This window comes from Mchenga conophoros, linkage group LG9 (assembly GCF_057382185.1).
Source record: "Mchenga conophoros isolate Kocher_MC1m ecotype Shallow Benthic linkage group LG9, M_conophoros_male_GT1.1, whole genome shotgun sequence".
Classification (NCBI taxonomy): Eukaryota; Metazoa; Chordata; class Actinopteri; order Cichliformes; family Cichlidae; genus Mchenga; species Mchenga conophoros.
In genome coordinates, this window is record NC_140534.1 from 18,221,136 (window position 1) to 18,245,155 (window position 24,020).

The 24,020-nt window shown below is 41.0% G+C and overlaps 1 protein-coding gene across 2 annotated transcripts in view; it reads right to left on the minus strand.

The window, feature by feature from the left end:
- The window catches only part of cnksr2a (connector enhancer of kinase suppressor of Ras 2a), an 89,196-nt gene extending 67,840 nt beyond the window's left edge, over positions 1–21,356 (minus strand). For both annotated transcript variants that reach the window (XM_085286727.1, XM_085286728.1), the window contains exon 1: positions 20,802–21,356. In XM_085286727.1, coding sequence (XP_085142853.1) covers positions 20,802–20,865 — 64 coding nt within the window. In that variant the 5' untranslated portion in view covers positions 20,866–21,356. The remainder of the gene's footprint in view (positions 1–20,801) is intronic.
- Positions 21,357–24,020: the final 2,664 nt, after the last annotated feature.

Sequence of the window (24,020 nt, forward strand, 5' to 3'; positions counted from 1 at the left end):
CAAATTGATTCCACTATCTGGACCTCCAAACACTTCAAGTCGATGAGCGATATCTCGGCTCACAGCCTCCACTGACAAGCATGAAAGCACTCGATAAGAAGACATCAAACTGCTCAGATGTGATTTGTGTTGCGTGTTTGGCTCAGGTAACCTGAGGTACACATACAGTGGCTTGCAAAAGTATTCGGCCCCCTTGAACTTTTCCACATACAAATAAATAACTGTGGGGTGTGCGTAATTATTCAGCCCCCTGATTCAATACTTTATAGCTGCCAGTCTTTTAGGGTATGTCTCTACCAGCTTTGCACATCTAGAGACTGAAATCCTTAAGCATTCTTCTTTGTAAAACAGTTCCAGCTCAGTCAGATTAGATGGGCAGCATTTGTGAACAGCAGTTTTCAGATCTTGCCACAGATTCTCGATTGGATTTAGATCTGGACTTTGACTGGGCCATTCTAACACATGGATACGTTTTGTTTTAAACCACTCCATTGTTGCCCTGGCTTTATGTTTAGGGTCGTTGTCCTGCTGGAAGGTGAACCTCCGATCCAGTCTCAAGTCTTTTGCAGACTCCAAGAGGTTTTTTTCCAAGATTGCCCTGTATTTGGCTCCATCCATCTTCCCATCAACTCTGACCAGCTTCCCTGTCCCTGCTGAAGAGAAGCACCCCCAGAGCGTGATGATGCCACCACTATATTTGACAGTGGGGATGGTGTGTTCAGAGTGATGTGCAGTGTTAGTTTTCCGCCACACATAGCGTTTTGTCCAAAGAGTTCCATTTTGGTCTCATCTGACCAGAGCCCCTTTTTCCACATGTTTGCTGTGTCCCCCACATGGCTTGTGGCAAACTGCAAACTGGACTTCTTATGGTTTTCTCTTAACAACGCTTTCTTCTTACCACTCTTCCATAAAGGCCAACTTTGTGCAGTGCTCGACGAATAGACTGACTATGGACAGATTCCCCCACCTGAGCTGTAGATCTCTGCAGCTCATCCAGAGTCACCATGGGCATCTTGGCTGCATTTCTGATCAGCGCTCTCCTTGTTCGACGGCCTTATCTTGGTAGGTTTACAGTTGTGCCATACTCCTTCCATTTCTGAATGATCGCTTGAACAGTGCTTCGTGGGATGTTCAAGGCTTGGGAAATCTTTTTGTAGCCTAAGCCTGCTTTAAATTTCTCAATAACTTTGTCCCTGGCCTGTCTGCTGTGTTCTTTGGACTTCATGGTGTTGTTGCTCCCAATATTCTCTTAGACAACCTCTGAGGCCGTCACAGAGCAGCTGTATTTGTACTGACATTAGATTACACACAGGTGCACTCAATTTAGTCATTGGCACTCATCAGGCAATGTCTATGGGCAACTGACTGCACTCAGATCAAAGGGGGCTGAATAATTACGCACACCCCACTTTTCAGTTATTTATTTGTAAAAAATATTTGGAATCATGTATGATTTTCGTTCCACTTCTTACGTGTACACCACTTTGTGTTGGTCTTTCACGTGGAATTCCAATAAAATTGATTCATGTTTGTGGCTGTAATGTGACAAAATGTGGGAAAGTTCAAGTGGGCCGAATACTTTTGCAAGCCACTGTAAGTAGGACTTAATATGAAATCCTTCGGTAAAGGTGGTAACACCTTTTTAATTGGCAAAGTGGTGGAAAGAAAATTATATGAAGTACTTCCATTTAAAGGTATTCACTCACTATAAGTGTTTTTTAGCAGACTGACACCATTCTGACTAATGTAGCTCAGCCTAAAATCTGTAAGCTTCAAATTTCTGGGGGATTTTTTTAAGTTGGCAATATGAATTACTTATTGAATTGTTTTCTTTATTTCTGTATTATTCATTTCCCTGTTTCTATGGTTTAAATATTGGTGAGTGAAACCAAAGTCAGTCTAAGTCTTGTCCTCCATACAGTAATCACACACCTATCCAAGCCATGCAATGCTATGTTGCTAGGGAATACCAATTCTTCCCTAGTGACCAGAGGTTGCTAGGGTGTGAGCAGCAAGTCTCTAGACTTGTGCCACTGAGGTCTAAAATGCTTGGAGTGACTAATATGACCACAATACAAGTGTGAGTGCATTATATAACAGGACTATCACCAGTGGATGATGCCCTGCTGGTAATGTCCATCTTTTACATACAGTCTTTAGTCAATGTCAGTGATGATGATGATTTTTGGTTAGATTTTTTTTCAGACCTTACGTGTTCTAACATTACATTTTGTCTTTATTCATGTTAAATTTTCACCTTCACTGTAGACAAATGTATTATTCTGTGTAATCTTAGGTATCAAACATCAAATGTACAATTCACAGTGTTCATTTTAAGAGTGACAGCACCGTTCTGTCAAAATATGTTTATAATGCACGTCTAAATACATGGTCTTCCTTCATATATATATATATATATATATATATATATATATATATATATATATATATATATATATATATATATATATACACATAAGAGAACAGCACCACCAAGGCTGGAGACGGAGCAATACTGGAAGAGCATATGGGAGAAGGACACAACCCATAACGGCAATGCTCAGTGGCTAGTGGATCTGAGGGCAGACCACAGCGACCTCCCTGAACAGGGTCCAGTAACCATCACAGTGGCAGATATCCAAGAAAGGGTCTCCAGTATGAAGAGTTGGACAGCACCAGGGCCCGACATGGTTCACGCCTACTGGCTAAAGAAGCTGACTGCACTCCACGAGCATCTGGCAGCACAAATGAACCAGCTGCTAGTTAACAAGAGACACCCAGAATGGCTAACCGAAGGTCGGACGGTCCTGATCCCCAAGGACCCCAAGAAGGGACCGGTCCCCTCCAACTACCGACCAATAACCTGCCTCAGTACTACATGGAAGCTCCTGTCAGGCATCATATCGGCTAAGATGAACAGGCACATGGGTCAATACATGAGCGGGACACAGAAAGGAATTGGCAAGAATACCAGAGGCGCAAAACACCAGCTACTGGTAGACAGAACAGTCAGCCGAGACTGCAAGACCAGACTGACCAACCTGTGCACTGCCTGGATTGATTACAAGAAGGCCTATGACTCAATGCCCCACAGCTGGATACTGGAATGCCTAGAATTGTACAAGATCAATGGGACCCTAAGAGCCTTCATCAGGAACTCAATGGGGATGTGGCGTACAACACTAGAGGCCAACTCCAAGCCCATAGCACAAGTCACCATCAAGTGCGGGATCTGATGCTCTGTCCCCACTGCTGTTCTGCATAGGCCTGAACCCCCTCAGTGAGATCATTAACAAGACTGGCTACGGATACCGACTACGGAACGGAGCAGTTGTCAGCCACCTCCTGTACATGGATGACATCAAGCTGTATGCCAAGAGTGAACGAGACATCGATTCACTGATCCACACTACCAGGATATACAGCAATGACATTGGAATGTCGTTCGGACTGGAGAAGTGTAGTCGGATGGTAACAAAGAGAGGGAAGGTAGTCAGAACTGAGGGGATTGAACTACCAGAAGGCAACATTGCAGACATAGAGGACAGTTACAAGTACCTGGGGATCCCGCAGGCGAATGGGAACCATGAAGAGGCCGCTAGAAAAGCTGCAACCACCAAGTACTTGCAGAGGGTCAGGCAAATCCTGAGGAGTCAGCTGAATGGTAAGAACAAGATCCGGGCCATCAACACGTACGCCCTGCCCGTGATCAGGTACCCTGCTGGGGTAATAGGCTGGCTAAAGGAGGAGATAGAAGTCACTGACATCAAGATAAGAAAGCTCCTTACCATGCATGGAGGGTTTCACCCCAAGTCCAGCACCCTGAGGCTGTACGCTAAGCGGAAGGAAGGGGGCCGGGGACTGGTGAGTGTCAGCACCACAGTCCAGGATGAGACAACGAACATCCAAGAATACATTGGGAAGATGGCCCCAACTGACCGAGTGCTCAGTGAATACCTCAGGCAGCAGAAACCCAAGGAAGAGGAGGGAGAGGAGGAACCATCATGGAAGGACAGGCCCCTGCACGGTATGTACCACCGGCAGTTAGAGGAGGTGGCTGATATCCAGAAATCCTACCAGTGGCTGGACAAAGCTGGACTGAAAGACACCACAGAGGCACTAATCATGGCAGCACAAGAACAAGCTCTGAGTACAAGATCCATAGAGGCTGGGGTCTATCACACCAGGCAAGACTCCAGGTGCAGGCTGTGTAAAGATGCCCCAGAGACAATCCAGCACATAACAGCAGGGTGCAAGATGCTAGCAGGCAAGGCATACATGGAACGCCATAACCAAGTGGCCGGCATAGTGTACAGGAACATCTGTGCCGAGTATAACCTGGAAGTCCCGAAGTCAAAATGGGAGATGCCCCCAAGGGTGGTGGAGAATGACCGAGCTAAGATCCTGTGGGACTTCCAGATACAGACGGACAAAATGGTGGTGGCTAACCAACCGGACATAGTGGTGGTAGACAAACAGAAGAAGACGGCCGTAGTGATCGATGTAGCGGTTCCGAATGACAGCAATATCAGGAAGAAGGAACACGAGAAGCTGGAGAAATACCAAGGGCTCAGAGAAGAGCTCAAGAGGATGTGGAGGGTGAACGTAACGGTGGTCCCCGTGGTAATCGGAGCACTAGGTGCGGTGACTCCCAAGCTAGGCGAGTGGCTCCAGCAGATCCCGGGAACAACATCGGCGATCTCTGTCCAGAAGAACAACAATCATCTTACCTGCGTCCTCATCTGATTATTAGTCTGTTCCCTTCAGTCATTCTTTCAGAGCATAAATGAGTCACGGTAGATACTCACCTCTGTTCAGTAAGTCTGTTCATCTGTTATGTGTGTGCGCCTCTTACCTCCCTCTCTTCTGTCCAGGAGCCTGCCCTGTTTTCCTCGAGGAGGAATCGCAAATGGGAGGACAAAGAAGTCTGTTTCGGTATTGACCTTAAGGACGGAGTGGAGTCTATCGGAGCGTTTACTTGAAAACTGTTCATAGAGACTGTAAATAAATCAACAAACTTCATTCTGATTCTGCGTTTGCGTCCTGCCTACTCTCAGAGGATGATAAGTTGGCTATGAAAGCAACCATTGCAGCACTGATTCGGAGCTTGAGTTAGTTCCTTTACCTCCAGTAAAGGAAACCCTTTTTAAAAACATGCACTATATTACCAGGCGGTGCACTTTTACATTGTGGCTTTGCTATTTTTACTCAAGTAAGACATCTAAGCCCTGCCTCCACCACTTAGGTTTTAATGAGTGTTAATAGCAGCTGATTCTTAATAGATGTGAAGCTGATTAAAACAATGTTGGCTCTCACAGGCAAAGTGTTACTATTGCTGAGAGAGGCAGCGAGAGGCAAAACAGAAGGGGAGCGATGCACTGTGTGGCAAAAGTTCACTGATAATCAGCATCGCTTATCACTGGCAGTGAGGGAGAGCGTGAATGCCCCGAATACTGATGAGTCAAATTGTAAGTGGCATCAACGAGCACACACGCCCACGCAGTACGAGAGAAAGTGAAGCAGATCTGCACAGTTAATATACACAGCATAATGACTGCTGTATGGAATTCATTCTGCAACAGTCAAATATACCCCCACAAACATGTCAGCTGAAGGGAAGAAGAGGGTAAACACTTTAGTTTGGTCTGCTAGACTTAATATGTACATGAGCAGTAGGCTACTAAATGAACTACAGTTATATTTATGGTAACAAAGATGTTTTTCATCGTTGTGATGGCTGCACTTACAGCCACACAGTGGTAATACCCACCATGTTAGTGTAGAGGCTTAAAAGTAACATTGCATTCACATTTGTCTTTCTTTAAATATAGGAATTAATTTACAGGACAATAAATAACTGGTTTTGGTTTAGAGTTAATTCACATATCCACATAACACTGCATTCTAAAATAAGTGCGCACATTTTAGTTTACACTGTTATGTATGATTAATCTTTTGTTTTCTGAGTTACCTTAGTTGCAGCTGTTCCAGTCCCTTGATTAAGGAGCCAAGAGGTGGAAAAGGGGCGGAGCAAGCTTTAAAGAAAGACTGCAAATTGGTTCGTGCCATTACTCGGGACCATGGGGGGGAATTGGAGTTCATTATGTTTGCTTTAGTTAGGTTTTGTGTGTTTTACCCCTTCTCCTGTTTTTGTGAGCTGATCAGCCACTATTTAAGTTTCCCCTTTGTCTCATTAAGTTAGGTCAGTTTGTTTGAGTTATTAGTAGTGTTGTCAAATTTGAGTAGAGTTTTGTTATTTTGACCTCTTTTATGGGCCCAAGATTTTGATTATTTTTGCATGATTTAACCAATTATGTTTTTTGGGTTAAATAAAAAATAATTTTTTTGGACTTTAACCTGTGCCTAAGTTTCCTTCACTGCTCGGTCCTTCACAATCGTGTCCAGTGAAAGTGAAATAAATGTACATAAGGCAACGTTGTGGATAAAGCATGCTTTACCCTCCTTCTGGACACTAAGGTGGAACATGAAGATGGTGTTGTATTTCCTAACTTTTTAAACTAGAGATGGAGACAAAAACTTTCAGATCCAGAAGCTATCTAGATTTTTATATACAGTCTTTGGCTGAGCTGTAATAGTATGGGTGAATCAGAGTGGAGGAGATCAATTGACAAATAAAATGATGGAAAAGTATTTGCAACTAAAATTATGTCAAACTCGCTGCAGTTCTGCATGCACAAAGGAGTGGGACGGGAGGATTTGAAAGCCAAAGCAGAAAGAAGAAAGACAGGACTCAATGAGGGAATCAATAAAGAACTGGATGAGCACAACCCGGCTGATTTTCTAATCATTGGGAATTGTATAATTACTCAATTCAAATATCTTTTTTTAATGCTTTATTTGCAATGATAATGTGATGTGTTTAATTTTAATACAGTAGGTGTAGCCCAATATGCTTCTGGCACTTTTAAAAAACAGGGGAGCCAGTGCATTCAGCAGGCAGGTTTTTTTAATTACGCCTCCGGGTAAAAAAAAGAAGTGTTTATGAGATAATGACTCTCGACCTATGACCTCAGTAAGCACTTTGCTTATGTTTATGGTCTCAATCTTTACTTCGAAGGCTCTGCAGAGGACCACATAGAGTAAAGTGGATAATTAAACACAGAATAATTTAGGGAGCCGCTACTTCCTGATTGAAACATCAAGCCAAAGCAGAAGTGCCACAAACTGCACTTCCTCCATCAACCTGGTCGGGTTGGCTCCAAAAGGGAGTTGATCCCCACAGCCTCAGACTAGTTTTCACTGATTATCTGACTAATATTATAGCTCGAAAGACCATCTACAAGGCAAGGCAAGGCAAGGCAAGGCAAGTTTATTTGTATAGCACAATTCAACAACAAGGTGATTCAAAGTGCTTTACAGAGACATTAGAAACAAGAACAAATAAAAAGCATGATTTAAAATTGAATAAAACAAGCAAATAAACTAACTAACTAATTAACAAACAAACAAACAACAGTATATAAAATCAAAACAGATAAAATCAGAACAGTAGATAAAATCAGTAGTTAAATGTAAGTTTTGAAATTTAAGCTTAAAGGTTAAGCTTCAGTCTAGTTGTCTTAAATTTTGGTATTTCTAGTATCTTCTAGTATCTTACTGGTTTGTTCCTTCGGGTCTAATTAACAGATGTGTTTGTCTTTATTTATTTCACCCACACAGTTTATAGATGCAGCTTGGTAACCAAGCTAGCTGATAACTTCACACTGTCTTATCCAAGCATGGCTCCAAAAAAATAACATAGACCCAAAATAATAAGATCAAAGCTTCAAAATGCGGAGTCCATAATCCGTGGGTGACGTCACCAGAGATGGGCAGTAACGCGTTACAAGTAATGAGTTACAAGTAATGAGTTACAAGTAACACGTTTCTATAATCCGATTACTTTTTTGAGTAATAAGTAAAGTAAGGGATTACTATTTCAAAAAAGGTAATTAGATTACTGTTACTTTCTCATAAGCACGCTGTGTTGCTGCGTTACTAAAACCGTGGGGTTTTTTTGTGAGAGTGTCTCATGACAATGACATAAGCGAGTGCGACGTTTGTGGCAACACCTGTGTGCAGATCAAAAATGGATAATATATCGAGTGCGGAGAGAGTATGACCGTGCAGTGTTTAAAGCGTGGAAGTGCTGATCTTACTTTGAGTTTGATTCCGTAAAAAGTGACAAAAACATTAGCGTCCGCTGATCGCTGCGTGGGAAGAAAACTTCTTTTTACAGCAAAAAAAACCCTAAACGTCCGAGCAAGCACCGAGTGCGCTACGACGGAATGGGAAATTCACAGAAAAACTGCCGTATCCTTCCACTGACCGCTGTGGCACACCTGCACCAGGGCAAACCTCCACCTGCCCCACTCCTGCTATACAGGTGAAAATAGGGCAACGGGACTGCTGAGTCTTTGATTTTATTTATTTTCTGCTGTGTTTTACTTGCATCTATTTGAAAGAGTGAGTGTAAACACAAAAAATCATTTTATTTTATGTGCTGGAATGTGCAGAAAGTAGGTTTAAATGTTAAACAAATTTCTTCCAGTCAGAGAATGTTGCATATGGGGGCGTGGTTAGGAAGCAATGGCGTAAGACGTTTTTTGAAAGAGCTCCGAACCAACCTATATTTTTTTATTCATATCCATCTGTTTTTTGAAACCTTTCTGTTGAGTCCTGACGTTTGTATATACTTTATAACAATGAAACCTAAAGCTTCAAAAGCCCGTGAAAAATCGGAGAAGATCAAGGTGAGTCAGCGAGTGTGGCTAACGAGCGCGCGCTAGCTGAGGAGCCAAGTGCAAATAGCCCCGTGACTTCCCAAGTAGCTAACCTGACGTCAGCCAACATAATGAGTGCAATTTCTAGATTGGAGACTTCGGTTGATAGCAAATTAACTGCTATTTCAACCATGATGAACGCTATGGAGACCACTCTTTCCACTGTAACTGGGAGGATACATGATATTGAGAAAGCTATAAACGGGCATGACGAGAGGATTGCCGTTTTAGAGGCGCTCTGTGACTCGCTCCAGGATACGATTTACATCACAAAAAATTGGATGACCTCGAGTTGCAGTCAAGATGACAGAATATCAGGATCCTTGGAGTTGCGGAGGGGATGGAGAAAGGAAACCCACTGGACTTAGCAGATTTAGCCAATTTACACAGAAGAAACTGGCGCTTCGATCCAACTCTGCTTAAAGATGAGACCTTTCATAAGAAATTGGAGAAGCACATTTTGGATTATGTTAATGATAATGATAAAGGTGATGTTAATGATGCAATTCTCTGGGAGAGTATGAAGGCGGTGTCACGGTCCGCTGTGACGGACCGAGTGGAGAATGCGTGTAATGGACCCAGGTGCGTACACAAGTGAACAGACGGGAGTGAGCTTTAACAGAAGGCGAGCCTTTATTATTAGATTAGATAGAACTTTATTAATCCCTCGGGTGGGTTCCTCTGGGAAATTCGATTATGGCTGAAAACAAGGTGTGCAAATACAGCAGGGATGGCGTGGCTAAACAAAAACCTAAACTGGGAACAAACTATGGTGAGGCTATGGCTTGGAAGACAACAGAAACACGGAGGGTGGGAACACAGACGACGCGACACAGACTGTAAGAAACACAGAGACTAAATACACATGAGGGATGATCAGGGGAAGTGGCCACACATGGGAACGCAGCTGACACACATGAACTTAACGACAGGACAGGAGGAGTGAGCTGAATACACAGACAGTGAATGCAGGCCTTCAAAGTAAAACAGGAAACATGAGACATGAACCGGGGAGACGTAGTACAGGGGGAGGTGACATAACTGACAGCATGAACTTGACAGTACAAGACACACAGACATAAACACACGAAGGGCAAGGGAGACGTAATGCAAGGGTAACATAATTACAAAAAGGACTGGACTACCTTAAAGAACCTAAGCAAACAATAAACATCAAAATAGGTTAAGCATAACACACTGGGTCACACGACCCAGGACCATGACAGGCGGTAATTCAAGGCCACATTATTTCGTTCTCTGCAGCTAAACGTAAATCCTAGGAAATGGCTTTGAAGGATCTGGAGTCAAATATACAGCAACTAGAACAAACTTATCAATCCTCTCCCACAATAGAATTACTGGGCAAAATTACTAAATTGAAGTGTGAGTATAATTCTCTGCTTAGCAAACAAGTTTGCCTTCAAATCACTAAGTGTAAGCAAACATTGTTTGAATTGGGTGATAAGCCTCATAGGCTACTTGCAAGATTACTTAGAAAAACACAAGCATCACAAACTATACTATCAATCAATAACAAACATGGGTGGACCACTAGAAACCCTCAACAAATAAATGATTGTTTTGGAGATTTTTATCGTAATCTTTATAGCTATAAAAGTTCTGTGAGTCAGTCATTAATTGAGGAATTTCTGGAAAAGTGTAATCTCCCAAAATTAGATGATGAGGCAGTTGCAGATTTGGAGGTGGACTTCACATTAGATGAGATTAAGACAGCTATTCAACAGATGTCAAATAATAAGGCCCCTGGGCCAGATGGTTTCGGAGCAGAGTTTTATAAAGCTTACACCTCATTGCTAGCCCCTCTAATTTTGCGTATGTTTAACTATTCAAAATTGTCTGTCTCTTTGCCAAGTTCATTGCATCGTGGTGTAATCTCATTGATTCTTAAAAAAGATCGCGATCCTGTGTCTGTCTCGTCCTATCGGCCTATATCTCTCCTTTCTGTTGAGACCAAGATATTAACAAAAGTTTTATCAAACCGCCTCAAAGATCATATTGCTAAACTTATACATCCAGATCAAATAGGGTTTATCCCTAACCACTACATTTATTTTAGTTTGCGTAGCTTATTTAATCTCATATATAGTCCTGCTAGGTGTTCAGATGATTCTGTGGTAATAGCTTTGGATGCTGAACAAGCTTTTGATCAGGTCGAGTGGCCGTATTTGTTTACTGTATTATCCAAATTTGGATTTGGTGATTCTTTTATCAATTGGATTAGAATTTTGTACTTTTACAGGGCCTTACTAGATATATACAGTCCTTCATCTGATACTTTTAGGGAGCAGTGGCAGGAAGAACTGGGGGTGGATGTTACTGATGATGTTTGGCAAGAGTGCATTAAGAATATATATTCTAGCTCTATAAATGCTAGACATAATCTGATCCAATTCAAGGTTGTGTATAGGTTGCATTTTTCTCCCACTAAAGTGAAAAAAATATATAAGAACGTTTCAGCCCTCTGTGTTAAGTGTTCAAGTGATCGAAGAACTTTATCTCACCTTTTCTTTCAATGCCAAAAACTACAGCTTTTTTGGAATCATCGGTTTGATTTTCTGACCAAAGCCATTGGCAGGGAGGTCCCATGTATCCCCTTTGCAGCATCGCTCGGGGTGTCTGAACCAGGATGGGTAAGGGACAAGACAGAGACGCAGGTTGTGTCAATGACTACACTTGTGGCTAGAAAGCTGATACTTCTCTGCTGGTAGTCTGATAAACCTCCTACCTTTGAAATGTGGTTGAGAGAATTTGGAAATGTACTCCACCTGGAGAAAATTGAGTTTACCTTGTCTAACCGAGAGAGTGTTTTATAAGATTTGGCAACCAGTCATTAGCTTGAAGAATAAACTTAAGTGAAATGTACTCAGTTTTAACATTTATGTATGCTGTATTACCACCTTGTTGACTTGCTGTCCACCTTCTATTGTGTTCTCTTGAAGGTGATTGTTGTATACTGTTCAATTATAAAATCAATACAAAATATATTGAAATTTTTTTTTAAAAAGGTGGTGCAAATCAGCAGTGTGCAGACTGACAGTGAACAATTATGAGTTATGAGGTATATTACTGAAGTACATTATTGTTGTTGTTGTTGTTAAGTGCTTGTGCAATGATGTGTAGAGATATGTAGATATATATGTTTCAGTTTGTATGTAAACTCTGGCCCTGTGCGGACTGAATAAAGTCTAAAATAAATTCAAAAATGTGACCCAAAAAAAAGAGAATGTTGCATATAATTTAATGTTTGCTTGATGCATAAAGTTAAAAGATCAAAACTAATAAAACAAGTTTTAAAAAGAGACTTTTTCATTTGATTACATTTTGTATGATGGATTATGCAGAAAAAGTAGAATTGGGCTGAAAGATCTATTGCTTTATTACCTATTTAGGGGATAAATAAAGTAACTAAGTAACTAATTATTTTTGAAAATAAGTCATCAGTAAAGTAACGGGATTACTTTTTTTGGGAAGTAATCAGTATTTAGTTACTGAATACTTTTTTCAAGTAACTTGACCAACACTGGACGTCACAGTACATGCGATTGATAAGTTGCTACAACAAGGTGGTGGTGCCCAGGACAGAGTTCACAAAGCAGCAGGTGAAATCATGGTGGCTGCGTCTATCTTTTAAGTACAGTCTATGCTGTTATAGACTTTTTTTCTCCTAACCACACCTCAACCTTTATATTTAGGTTTCATTATTGCTGGTCTGCTGCTATTATTCACTTAACAAATTTTCTGCTGATGTGTCGGGTGGCTCTATATGTGTATTTATTTATTTTTTATTTAAAGTCTAATTTTGGCATTTTTCGAATTAGCTGAATTACACCACAGTAATTAGGCGCTCCACTTGGAAGTGCAGAAGTACCATTAAGTGCCCGTGTGGTGAATCACTGATCTACAGTATATTTAGTAAAAATCCTGAAATGTACTCGGCCAACTTTTTTTTTTTTTAAATTGAGTCACAAGCTAGGTGCAAGTCTCTGTGTAGGTTTGTTGTATAACGGTTTCTTTCTGAACAGTCATGCACTCCCATCCCTGTATGTACTGCATACATGTCCATGTGTGAGAAGGAGCAAGATCATGTGTGTGCTTGGTTTAACTGGTACAAAACGTGTGATTCATAGCTGACTCACACACTTGACTCCCACAGAGGCACACTTTTCACAACAACAGGCGAGCCAAACTCCCACAAACACCCTCTTTCTCTCTGTCATACGCACACGCGAGTAATAAAGCTAGATTTTGCACTGACTTCTGGGATGTTCAAGAGTCCTATAAAAGAGCCGGCCCTCCCAGTCGGGTTATGTGTCATCTGTTCCAAGGGCTCTAAAGCTTCGGTAACAATAAAAGCCAGAAGAATGCTCGCTCTGTTCCCGGGATTTGTAAATTCAGGATGTTAAGAAGAAAAAAAAAGAAAAAGAGAAACAGCAGTTAAAAGTGAGTTTATTATCGGAAAGTTGCCCATTTGAATCCCAGTGTCATCTGGGAAGATTTTGCAATGGGGAAATAAACTAAAGAAATTCTTCCTGTAAATACAGTTTTGCTTCTTGTTGAACGCTGTTTGAATATTACATCTACTCCAAGTCCTCCCCATCACATCAGTCAGTAATTAGGCAAGATAAAAATAACTCCCCCATCCAAGAAAAAAGAAGAAAAACAAAACAAAACTCATGCATGAAAAGTCAGTGGAAGAATCCACGTGAAGCAAGGAGAATGGAACTTTGCTCTAGGCAATGCAAAGGCAAAGAAATTAGTCTATCTTTAGAAATGTAATAATCAATAAACAGAACACCAATCTGTGTCAAGCTGCATGGCAGTACACCCAGAAGCCTCTGACTTTCAGTTTCCATTTTATTAATAAAAAAGTTTCAACCAGAAAACTCAAATATTTTAATATAGTTTGGGCACAAATGCATCAACAGCAAATTCAAAACAACAGATTTGGCAAGAGAATGGATGGATGGATTTGGCATACAAAGAAGGACAGTTGTATCTTACTTTTACTGCTGGCATCACAGACAGGTTGGAGGTCCATTTAGCAAACATAATAATAAAGAGGAAGCCAAGAGGTCCAAAAACAGTTCGAAACTCACGGATCAGTCAAAACTCTGGCCTGACTGATGGGCTGAGAAAATAGGAAAGGTAACAAACATAAGCATGGCTGTATGTTAGGTGAGTAATTAGTGGATGGGGGGCACAGTTTGACAGAAGACTGGTAGGAAGAAAAATGGAGGAAGTAGAACAAGGTGAACAGTTTCAAAATTAAACAGGATTTTTTTTTACATTTATGAAGCCACTTCACAAGTTCGTCAATTTTGACATCAAATGTGCTTTAATAAGCTTTCTCTCTGCAAGTTTCAAATCATCATGGCTTTATTAACAGCTCACTCCCATGTGGCCACAATAACATTATCTCTGCTCATTCTAGCCATGCTAGTTCACATTAGACATACTGTTCACACTACATATACTAACTAGTACATCTTTACAATGATAAAAAGTAGACAGAGCTCCCACCACACAGCTAAAACTGTCATAAATCCCTTTTTTGTTTTAGCACTTCTTCTTATTTAGAAACATCAGGACCAGCTCATCATCATTTGTTGTCAACTCCATTTTATTTCGCAGTCCATTTTTTGAGGATTTTCCACACAAATGTAACACTTTCGGTGTCTACATACGTTAAAATACAAATCACTATGTGAACATTTCTGAATTTTGTGTTGCTTTTTTGTATCACGATTGGTCTGTGATGGCCTTTAGAAGGCATATTCCTTCATTGCCCAAAGTTTTATGAAGACTCCTCCTTCATAAAAAGAAAAAGTAAATCTTTGATTTTAGGCAGCGGTAGACAGAAGAGAGTGACTCATTTATAGCTGGAAACCACTGCTTTCACCAGCTGCTGTGTATCTACCTACTGTAGCTATTAAAGCTAGCATTAACTCCACTGGTTCTCCCTGGCTGCCTTTTTTGTCTCCAGCAAATCCTTTTTAAAAGACAACTAGCAAAAGTTTTTTTAAATATGAAACCTGTTTCTATTTTTTCATTCTATTTGTTTTTATTTATTTATTTTTATCCATAATGGAAAGGCTGAAACTATATAACACAGGGCAGTGAAGTCTCCGTTAACGGTCCATGTAGAGCACTATTACAAGCCTCTATCTCCATCTGCCAGTTATTCGATTTAAAACTATTGTAATGCAATTGTACCAAAGTGTTTGCATAAATTAGTAGCTATTTAAAAAAGGGGGCTTTTTAAATGTCACATTTTGATTTTATTTTTCTAATTTGTTATGTTAATATTGTGCTTGATTGAGTTAAGAAATCATTTAGCAAAACATTAATTGATGCAGTGAATGTCACTGAGCATTACCGCTGCTTCAGTACATGCCCTGAACCAGAGCTGATTCGTGCCGTTGCAAATTTCAGAAGCTTGCTTGAACTTTTCAGCCTCTGAGAGAACAAAACAGTTGAAATGATTTCCCCGAGAGCCGCATATTCACTCTGGATTTATTTTTTCTGATGTAAGCTCAGTACTCGTGAGCCTCACCTTAAGCCGAGACATATCAAGCCCACAGACCCAAAATCCACTGATCCTAAAGGCTGTGACTATCACTCTGGCAGCTTTCTCTCATGCCAAGTGGTGTCATCAGATGTGCTCGCATGCTGTCACGCCAATTTCACTGCTGATTTCCAAGTCTAGCGACCAAATTCATGCAAGGGAAATGAGGTGAAATTCTCCCCATCTCAGTGTGTGACCAGATGATAACATAACACGACGTGGGCAAAGATTCCCAGCATTCCCATCAATGTGGCGAAAGTGCTCACGTTACTGTTGAAGTGCACCACTCCCATATTGTTTTAGTATCTGTCGTGCCAATGCTGCACTGTTGCCAAGTCAACAATACCCAGACCTTTTGGCCCCTTTGGCATATGTGATCTGTACATGTTACTGTACACACACACACATACACACACACAGAAGCACGCTATCATGTTTCCCTCTGTCGCCACAGACACACCCGAGAGACCCGGCATGAACTGAATACCACACTAAGGCATGGCATGTGTGTGTGTGTTGCTGCAAATGTCCGAGGACTCGGGTGGAGCCTTCTGTTCAGAACGGGTGTGCTCGTCTGTCAGCTGTTGTGCACAGACGGTCTGAGACGAACAAGTTACCATCCTCCCACACGCTCACACACACACACACACTCAGACGCACATAAAAACATGCCATATGCACATGACCAACCAATAACCCATCCAACAACGTGCCTCCAAGAACTGACACAGTGCATCATGTAAATACATTTTTGCTGCCATTTCAATAAGCATTTTATTGCCACATGAGTCAATGGTCTCCCTGACCTGCTTTTTGTGCATCAAACAGACATGATGAATAACAATTATTACTAATATTAGTTATCATTAGTCATTTCTCAAAGTGCATTTGAAAGGCGGGCTGTGTTTTGTGATCTGAGTTTGAGAAAACAGGGAGCGATGATGCATCTTGGCATTAAAGCAGGGGAAAAAAGGCTTGAAGAAGCTGGAAACGGTCAATAGGTCAAATTTAAAGGTCATTCAGTAGGTACTTAAGGATTCTCATGTTTGAGTTTTTTATAATGGCCTGTTTGGAAGATTGATGTTGGCATTTTTGATGCTAATCTAAGGTCACGACTTCAAATTTTGAAAAGACCTTCACTGCTAGAACAGCTTAACATGTAGAACAATATGTACAAAAAATATGTAAGACAGAAAAGGAAGTGAGTCCCTAAAACTAACTTGTTTCATCATCTCAAACGGAAGCATTTTTTTTTTTATTATACTTCTATATAGGATTGTATCTTTATGGAAATATAGTACGTTCCCTATATAGAGCTTCCGTAGCAATCAACAGGGAATATTTGCCAAAAGTTTCTGTCATCAAATTAAGTGCATTAAATATTAAATAGCTTCATTCCATAACCATGATGTCATCTGACAAAACAACTATAACTGCAGGTTAAAAATTTTGCCTATATTTACATATAAACTCATCACTTATATAGAAAGTTACAAGTAACAGATGGTATTTCTTACTTCTTCTTACTATGTGTGGAAATAAACCACAAGAGCCATGTTGCACGTGTGCAAAAAACATCATTCACCTGAGCTGCTGCTTGTTACTCTGCTGCTCGTGCACTCTGCCTAAGCTGAAGCAGAGTTCACAAATCTTCTTCTCCTTTAAAAGTACTGATAGTTTTTTTTTTACTACTTTCGTTTTAACATTTATAATTTTTCCTAATCAAAAATGTAAATTAGCGTGTGAACAGCAGCCTACCAAGACTGAGTCAGACACATTGATGATACCCTTACAATCCTCATAATCCTTATAAACCTAACACTAGGCCTTGGCGTAGCCCCCACTTTCTGAAACAAGTCTTTCCACATCCATTTAAAGCTACTTCCTTCTGATTTGCTGCCCCTTCTCAGTGGAAGGTTCAAACAGTCTGGGCTGTTGAACATAAATGAAATTGTGACCATGTTTAATATGAGCATCCACCATTGTGACAGAAAAAAGAAAAGCACAATAGTTCCAATTTAATTACAGTTACAGCTGGTTTGGGGTACAGGGGTCTCGAGGGTGAGAAGGGTTAAGACAATTCTTCTTCTCGACCATCAGCGAGTCATTTGTGTTCTGCTCCAGACCTCATTTCTGCTCTGTAAGGTGCGGGGTTAGTGAACCATCACCATTGCAGTCCACTGTAACTGCTGTGAAACCATGCTGAACATGTCAGAGGTGCAAACTGCAGACGTTTTACAAGCTCCTTTATTGCCTCGCTCTAAAACAGAGATTTTGGGTGGAGTGAGAGTTTAATGATAAAACCCTCACTTCTGTTTTAGAGCCCCATAAATCACCGCAAAGCTCGGCTGTGAGCCGTGTTTAGCGTTAAAACATTGACAGCTACCATATGATAGAAGAGTTGATTAACACTAAAGTTAAGAATTATAACCCACTTTAATTTATCAATGACTTAACAAATTGGATGGACCAATTTAAAAAGTCCTGTATGACCTTCATATATTTTTTTGTATTTTAGCCAAAGTGATCAGTTTCTACAAAGCACTTGTCCCTATTGCACCAAAGTTGGCCATTAATTCAAATTAAATTAGTTATTCACATATTAAAGTGATTAATGGACTGGTCTTTAGCGTGGTCTCCTCCTGGCATGTGGTTTTGGGGAAGCTGGGCCAGTATTATTCATGCATTCAGAACCTAAACAAGTTATTTCATGAGAATTAAATGAAAAGTTGAACAAATTATTATTGGTGCAGACAACCTGAGCCTAAAGGGACAGTAACTTTAGAAACACCAAAGCTGTAACTTGTTTACCCTTCATGTTTAGAAGCGATTAAATGATCATACAGCAAAACAGAATTTGGAATACGTCACAATGTCTGCAACGAGCTGCAGCCAAAATAAGCCGTCACACTGTGTGGGATCTGGGAAATGCACAGTAGCCATTTCTTTTTGTGTGCAAGAGAGTTTTACAATGCTCACACAGGCCCCTGGGTACAGACCTAATCAGCCCGGCTACTGAATTATGCATGACGATAATCTCTAGTCTGATCACTCCAAGGTATCACCAGCACTCTTATAAACAAAACGTAATTACATTTTTGGATAAACACTCAGGCTTAAAGTTTTGCGCTTGTGTTTAACTTGTGTCTTTTTTTTCTTAAAGATGCTGTTCTGTTGCTCTGTATTCACCGATCTCATTTTAATAGCTCTAAAGTCGACAGGAATTACATCTTTAAAGTTACAACCAGTCTGCAAGAAACAGTGATGTATGTGATTAGTGTGCATGTGGTGCATTGCAAAAGCTCTGCGTGGGTCATAATTAGCAGCCAAAGATGCAGATTTGTTTAACCCAAGGTGCAACGCTTCTTGATTCAACAAAAAGAAACAAAACTTATTTATTAAGGAGCTACTGTCAAAATAAGAGCCTGTGAAATGTTTGCATTAGCATTATAGCTATGTTCAATAGTGAGATAGACAGCATTTTACTGCTTGTTCACACCAAACAAAGTGAAGCCAAAATATCCTAAAAGCACGCACTGTTCCTTTGTGATTTTTGGTACATCATCTGCAACCAGAGTCAGCAGTAACCCTGCGGGTGGTGACGTGATATCGAGCTCGCACCTCCTGCCTGGGCCAAAATGTGAGCACACACAGAGATGCACAAAACAATGACACAGAGGGACGTGATGCTGCTGAAATGCTGCAAAGTTGGTTAAAAATATGTCTCTGAGACAAGAGCTAGAGCTAGAACTATCTAGTGTGTCAAACACAGATCTACTGTATATGCATATTTGCTACCTGATATGTGCCGATATGCAAACTTTCCTCCACAGAACACAGTGGCAACAAAATCCTTTGCGTAACTTAGATAACCAAACGGAGATAGCGCTATTTCTAAGTGTCCCCATTAGTAGGAAGACTCCATATCACATCTGAGTAAATAGTGACACTGAGTCAAGCAGTGACTTCAGAATAAGCTGCAAATGAGTTAGTGAAATAGATTGTTTGTTACATAGGAGCATTTTGGGAATTGTCCCCGGAAAGTCTTTAGGAATCACATTTTTTTTAAATACAGGTGATTGGTTGAACAAGATGACTGCCACAAGTTACATCCACTGGATAACTTCAACCAGTCCTATGAGCCATATGCGGAGAGCACAGACTGTATATAAGAGATGGATAAATATAACAGTTCTGAAAAGTGAGATATTTGCCAAAGAGCCTTGGCTCATCTGTTATTAGCATGAGAACTGAAAAGCCTGATGGTTGTAGGTGCAAATGATTTCCTGTATCTCTTTATTTTACAGCGAAGAGAGGGAATCTTCCAGTACTGATGTCTTTTGTTCCAGTGGTTGATGTTACAGTGGCTTAAGCTGTATTTTATATTATCCATGAATCAAAGCAGAAACACCCCTCAGTTCCTCAGAAAACACTTTCTGATGAATTCGTAATCTCAAAAGCTAGTTTGGTATTCATTTTGGAAATTGTTGACCCCATTAGATGCAAAAAGGAGGATATAGTAATATAGTAGGGTGGGACAAGTTAACAAGTTGCTACCATTGGAGCGGTTTGCCTGTGTTTCTCAGACAGATTCACCCATCACTCTTCAAACACCCAGATGGCAAAGCTTGAAGCTTCAGAGTGGGGCCTCCCTTATCACAGGGTGATGGCACCAGAGCTACATCCATCCTCTATATACAGTCTGTTTGCAAAACACTCTGTGACTTAATTCTTGGGAAGTGTTTACAAAAGGCAGATTGGTTGAGCCATCTGCCTGCCACCTTCTATTATGGGCTAACTAACCTCCGAATCATTCAGATCAATGAACCACAGGAGAGCAACACCTAGCGAGCAGTCAGTATATTCTTGCCATGTTTCACAGTTTGGCATCTATCCCTGTCTACCCTCACACCTTACACATGCCTGCAGCTGTGACCTTCACGGCTAGTAGATTCTCACAAGATGTTGATTAGTTGAACTAACAGGTGTGCCATTTGAAACTAAGCAGGATGAATTCTGATGTATTCCCGATTTCGCCTGAAGCAGCCTGAGGAGGTAAGCAGTCGATCTGCCCCCTTTCCCCCTTTCAAAAGTTTCTACACCCGCCCCTGCTCTAAGCAAGGAAGTTTGTTTCTCCTGCTGTCACTCTCTCACACATTACATCATTGCCCACTGATCATCAGGTGCCTGGCTGATGCATCGGCACACACACACACACCTCCCACACAACAAATCAACTTGTCAGCCTCTTATCTCCCCTGCCTGAATGTCCAGTCGTGATCAGAGACAGTATTTGTGTGTGCGGGTCCGTGTGCGAACGCGTTCCAGCTGTGTAATTTAAAAATGAATCGTGTGCATAATACGTGCGCGTGTCTGTATCGTTGTATTTATGTGTGTGTGTGCGTGTCTGTGCGTGTGTTTCTGCTGCCCACCTTTCATCCAGTCCACCACCTGGCTTGTGCTCCATTTGCTCACTGGCTCCATCACCAGCGCCATCGAGGAAACTTTGCGCTTACTCTCCGTTGCGCGCAAGCAGTGGCGTTACCCCCAGAACAAGGCTCTGTGAGGCGGGTACACCTCCCGCCCTCCTCCACTCCCCTCCCTCTCTAATTTCCTCCGCAGCCAGGTGACTACTTTTTTTTATTTTTTACTTTGTCCCTCTCTGGTCCTGGTCCCGCTGCCTCAGTATCAGCCCTGTGTCGTCTCCCGTTAACGCAGTGGAGCCCTCAGTGCGGGACAGCCCGGGTGTGTGCGCAGCGGAATCCGGCACATTCCCCTGCTCGAGCCGGTCTGACTTGTGTCGCCTCTCTCTGTTTCTCTTCTCTCCCTTCTTCCCAGTGCGCTAGTCCGCTCCTGCGCTCCGGTGTGTGTGTGTGTGTGGTATTGTAAAGAGAGCGAGAGAGAGGAGTGTATGTAGGTGTGTGCGCAGCCGCTCCGTTACCGACAGCAGCAGTGTAGGATAGATAAGTCACACCGGACTTAAAGCCGGCAGCATCTCTCTCTCTCTCTTTTCCAGATATGATTAATCCGTGCACGCGCTCTGTGGGTGGCTCCGCGCGCACGTCAGTGTATTTCCCACCGGAGCGATAGTCATGCAGATATGATTGAGGGAGGAGATATTCTCAGAAGATATTTAATAAGAACGTGTCTTCGATAGAGAGACATTGTGTTACATACAGAGAGAGGGAGAGTCAGCATGGGGTACCTACACACTTTCTGCTCCAGCTGCTGTGTGAGGAAACTTAATGAATCCTCAGCCAACCGCTCCACCTCCACTCCAAAGATCGTTTCACTGCCCCCTCAAACCATTTATCTTTCTCTCTGCCTTGAAATCCTCCATGTAGATGTTGAGCACACACTTGTTTTACATTTACACCATATTTGCTTGACTGGAAGAGTACAAGACCTACACTTTTTTAAATAAGTAAATATAGGTTGTATGTGGGTTAAACTGGAACATTTAAATTAACATTATACAAATTGATTTATAGTCTTTATTTTGACTCTTGCAGCTGTTTCTTTGCAGTGTTCTTAAAACTTGTTCCTGGACAATTTCAGATAATCTTAAAGAGAGTGCAGGTGAGGCTGGAAACACTTCAAGCATGATCTTTTTCCAAGTTCTGAGACATTTCTGCTCCAGACAAATTACAGTAGTGGATTTGTTTAGGGACAACTCCACCAATGCAGAACCAGGAGCAACACAGCCTACATCCTTGCTAATGTGTAACTGAATTAGATTTCTTAGTAAGTAAGTTTATTCATAAGTTTAAAAAACAATTAATAAATATATTGACATACAAAATATATGGGCAAAAGTTTATGTGCAATGCAAGACAAGCTTAAGACAAATCGAACATGAAAGCCTGCTCTAACACTCTAATCCAGTCCTGAATAAGCATAGATACCACCTCAAATAGTGTTGGGATCAGTTATTCTTAGTGGTTTCCATGACTGGTTTTATTTGTCCAAGTTCTCATGTAGCCACATTTATGCCTTCATCGAATTGCAATGTAACTGGTGGTTTCATCAGAGGGCATTTCCAAGAGCACAGAACCTCAATGTGAACTCTTCTGTGTGTTTCCTTAAATAAAGAGGAAAGTCAAGCACACAACCTGGAAAAACAAGTAAGTGAAAACCATCTTCAAATAAAACCATATAAAACTGTAAAACATGAATAGATCTATAAAACCAAAACTTTTCTGGTAGAAAAGCACAGTTAGTTCTGTTACTGGCATCTATGTAGAAGCCAGTGTACTCCGGTCCCAGCCCTTAATTCCATCAGAAAGGCCATCAGGCATAAAATTTCAGTCAAGCATGTGGCTCATAAAGAGATGTTGGTGTGATGGAAGAGGATGCTAGGTATAGGTTGAAATGGGGTGTGATGGAGATAGATGATCCTCTTTGGCGACCCCTACAGGAGAAAGAAGAAGAACTAAAATGCAAGAAGTGCTTAAAACTGAAAAAGGAGAATTTTCCAGAAAGAGTTTACATATAAGTAGGTAAAATCTGTCATGAGGTATTCTTTTATTTCTACCTTTAGGGTGAGCTGATTGCTTTATATCCTTTCTTTAGTTTATCTTTTAGTTTAGTTTTATTTTAACCTTAATACAGATCAGCTGACTGTGACAAGCTTGTGCAGTAAAAATTTAATGTCCTACTCCGGATTTTGCTGGAAACTGGAGGAATTCATTCTTTGGTGTTGTTACTGGAGTCACAAATGAAATTATTAAATCGAATTATTAATTTAGTAATTACATTGTATTAGTGCCAGATATCTACCTACATAACTTTCCAACCCTTTACAAGTGCTGTGCACGCTCATTCCAGCTATAAAGAAGTGCTGGATGATCTGATTCACTGCTGCCTCACCTCCTACTGTAGGCTGACGTTTGCACATTCACTGAAGACAACCAGTGAGATGAGAGTCAAGATTTCGTAACGCAACAGAGACATCTGCTGGTGAAAAGTGTAACTGATGTGGATTAAAAGCGACTTACTGGCTGACTTACTGGAAGCCCGCCAAATGAAAGAGAAAAACTGCAGAAGTTGGTGGAAAAATGAGACAAATTAATGTCACCACAAGGAAATTTCCCCTTTTTCAGTTTCCCCTCTTAGTTCTGTCTCATTTGTATTGTTCACACTCCCATGTGTTTACCTAGAAAAATGAAATAGTCAGACTACTGAAAACTGAAAGCACGAGATTGAAATTCATGTAACAACATTATCGGATTAAAATTCTAATTACTTTAATTAATTAAAATACTTAATTACTTACTTACTTGATGATGCCCTTCAGTATCCATCTAGGGAAAACAACTACCTGAGCTTGGGTAGTATTCACCTATACATTCATATACACTTACACACATGACAGAGTCAAGTCACAACGTGTAGGTTTAAGTTTGAGTAGTGACATATTTCTATCATTTGGACCCAGTAAGTGCCAGTGCCTCCTATTAATTTGAGAAGATCTGACCTGAGTAAGTTTAGTATCTTAGTCTTGTGAAACAGCCTCTAAATATCTGGGATGAAGTTCATTAAAAGAGTTTTATCTTCAAAGCAGTATTGTTCATAGTTTATCTTTTGATGCTTTACTGTGAGTTTCTGTTCTGTTGTAAGGTGATAGCAGAATATCATTCAGCTAAGGATCT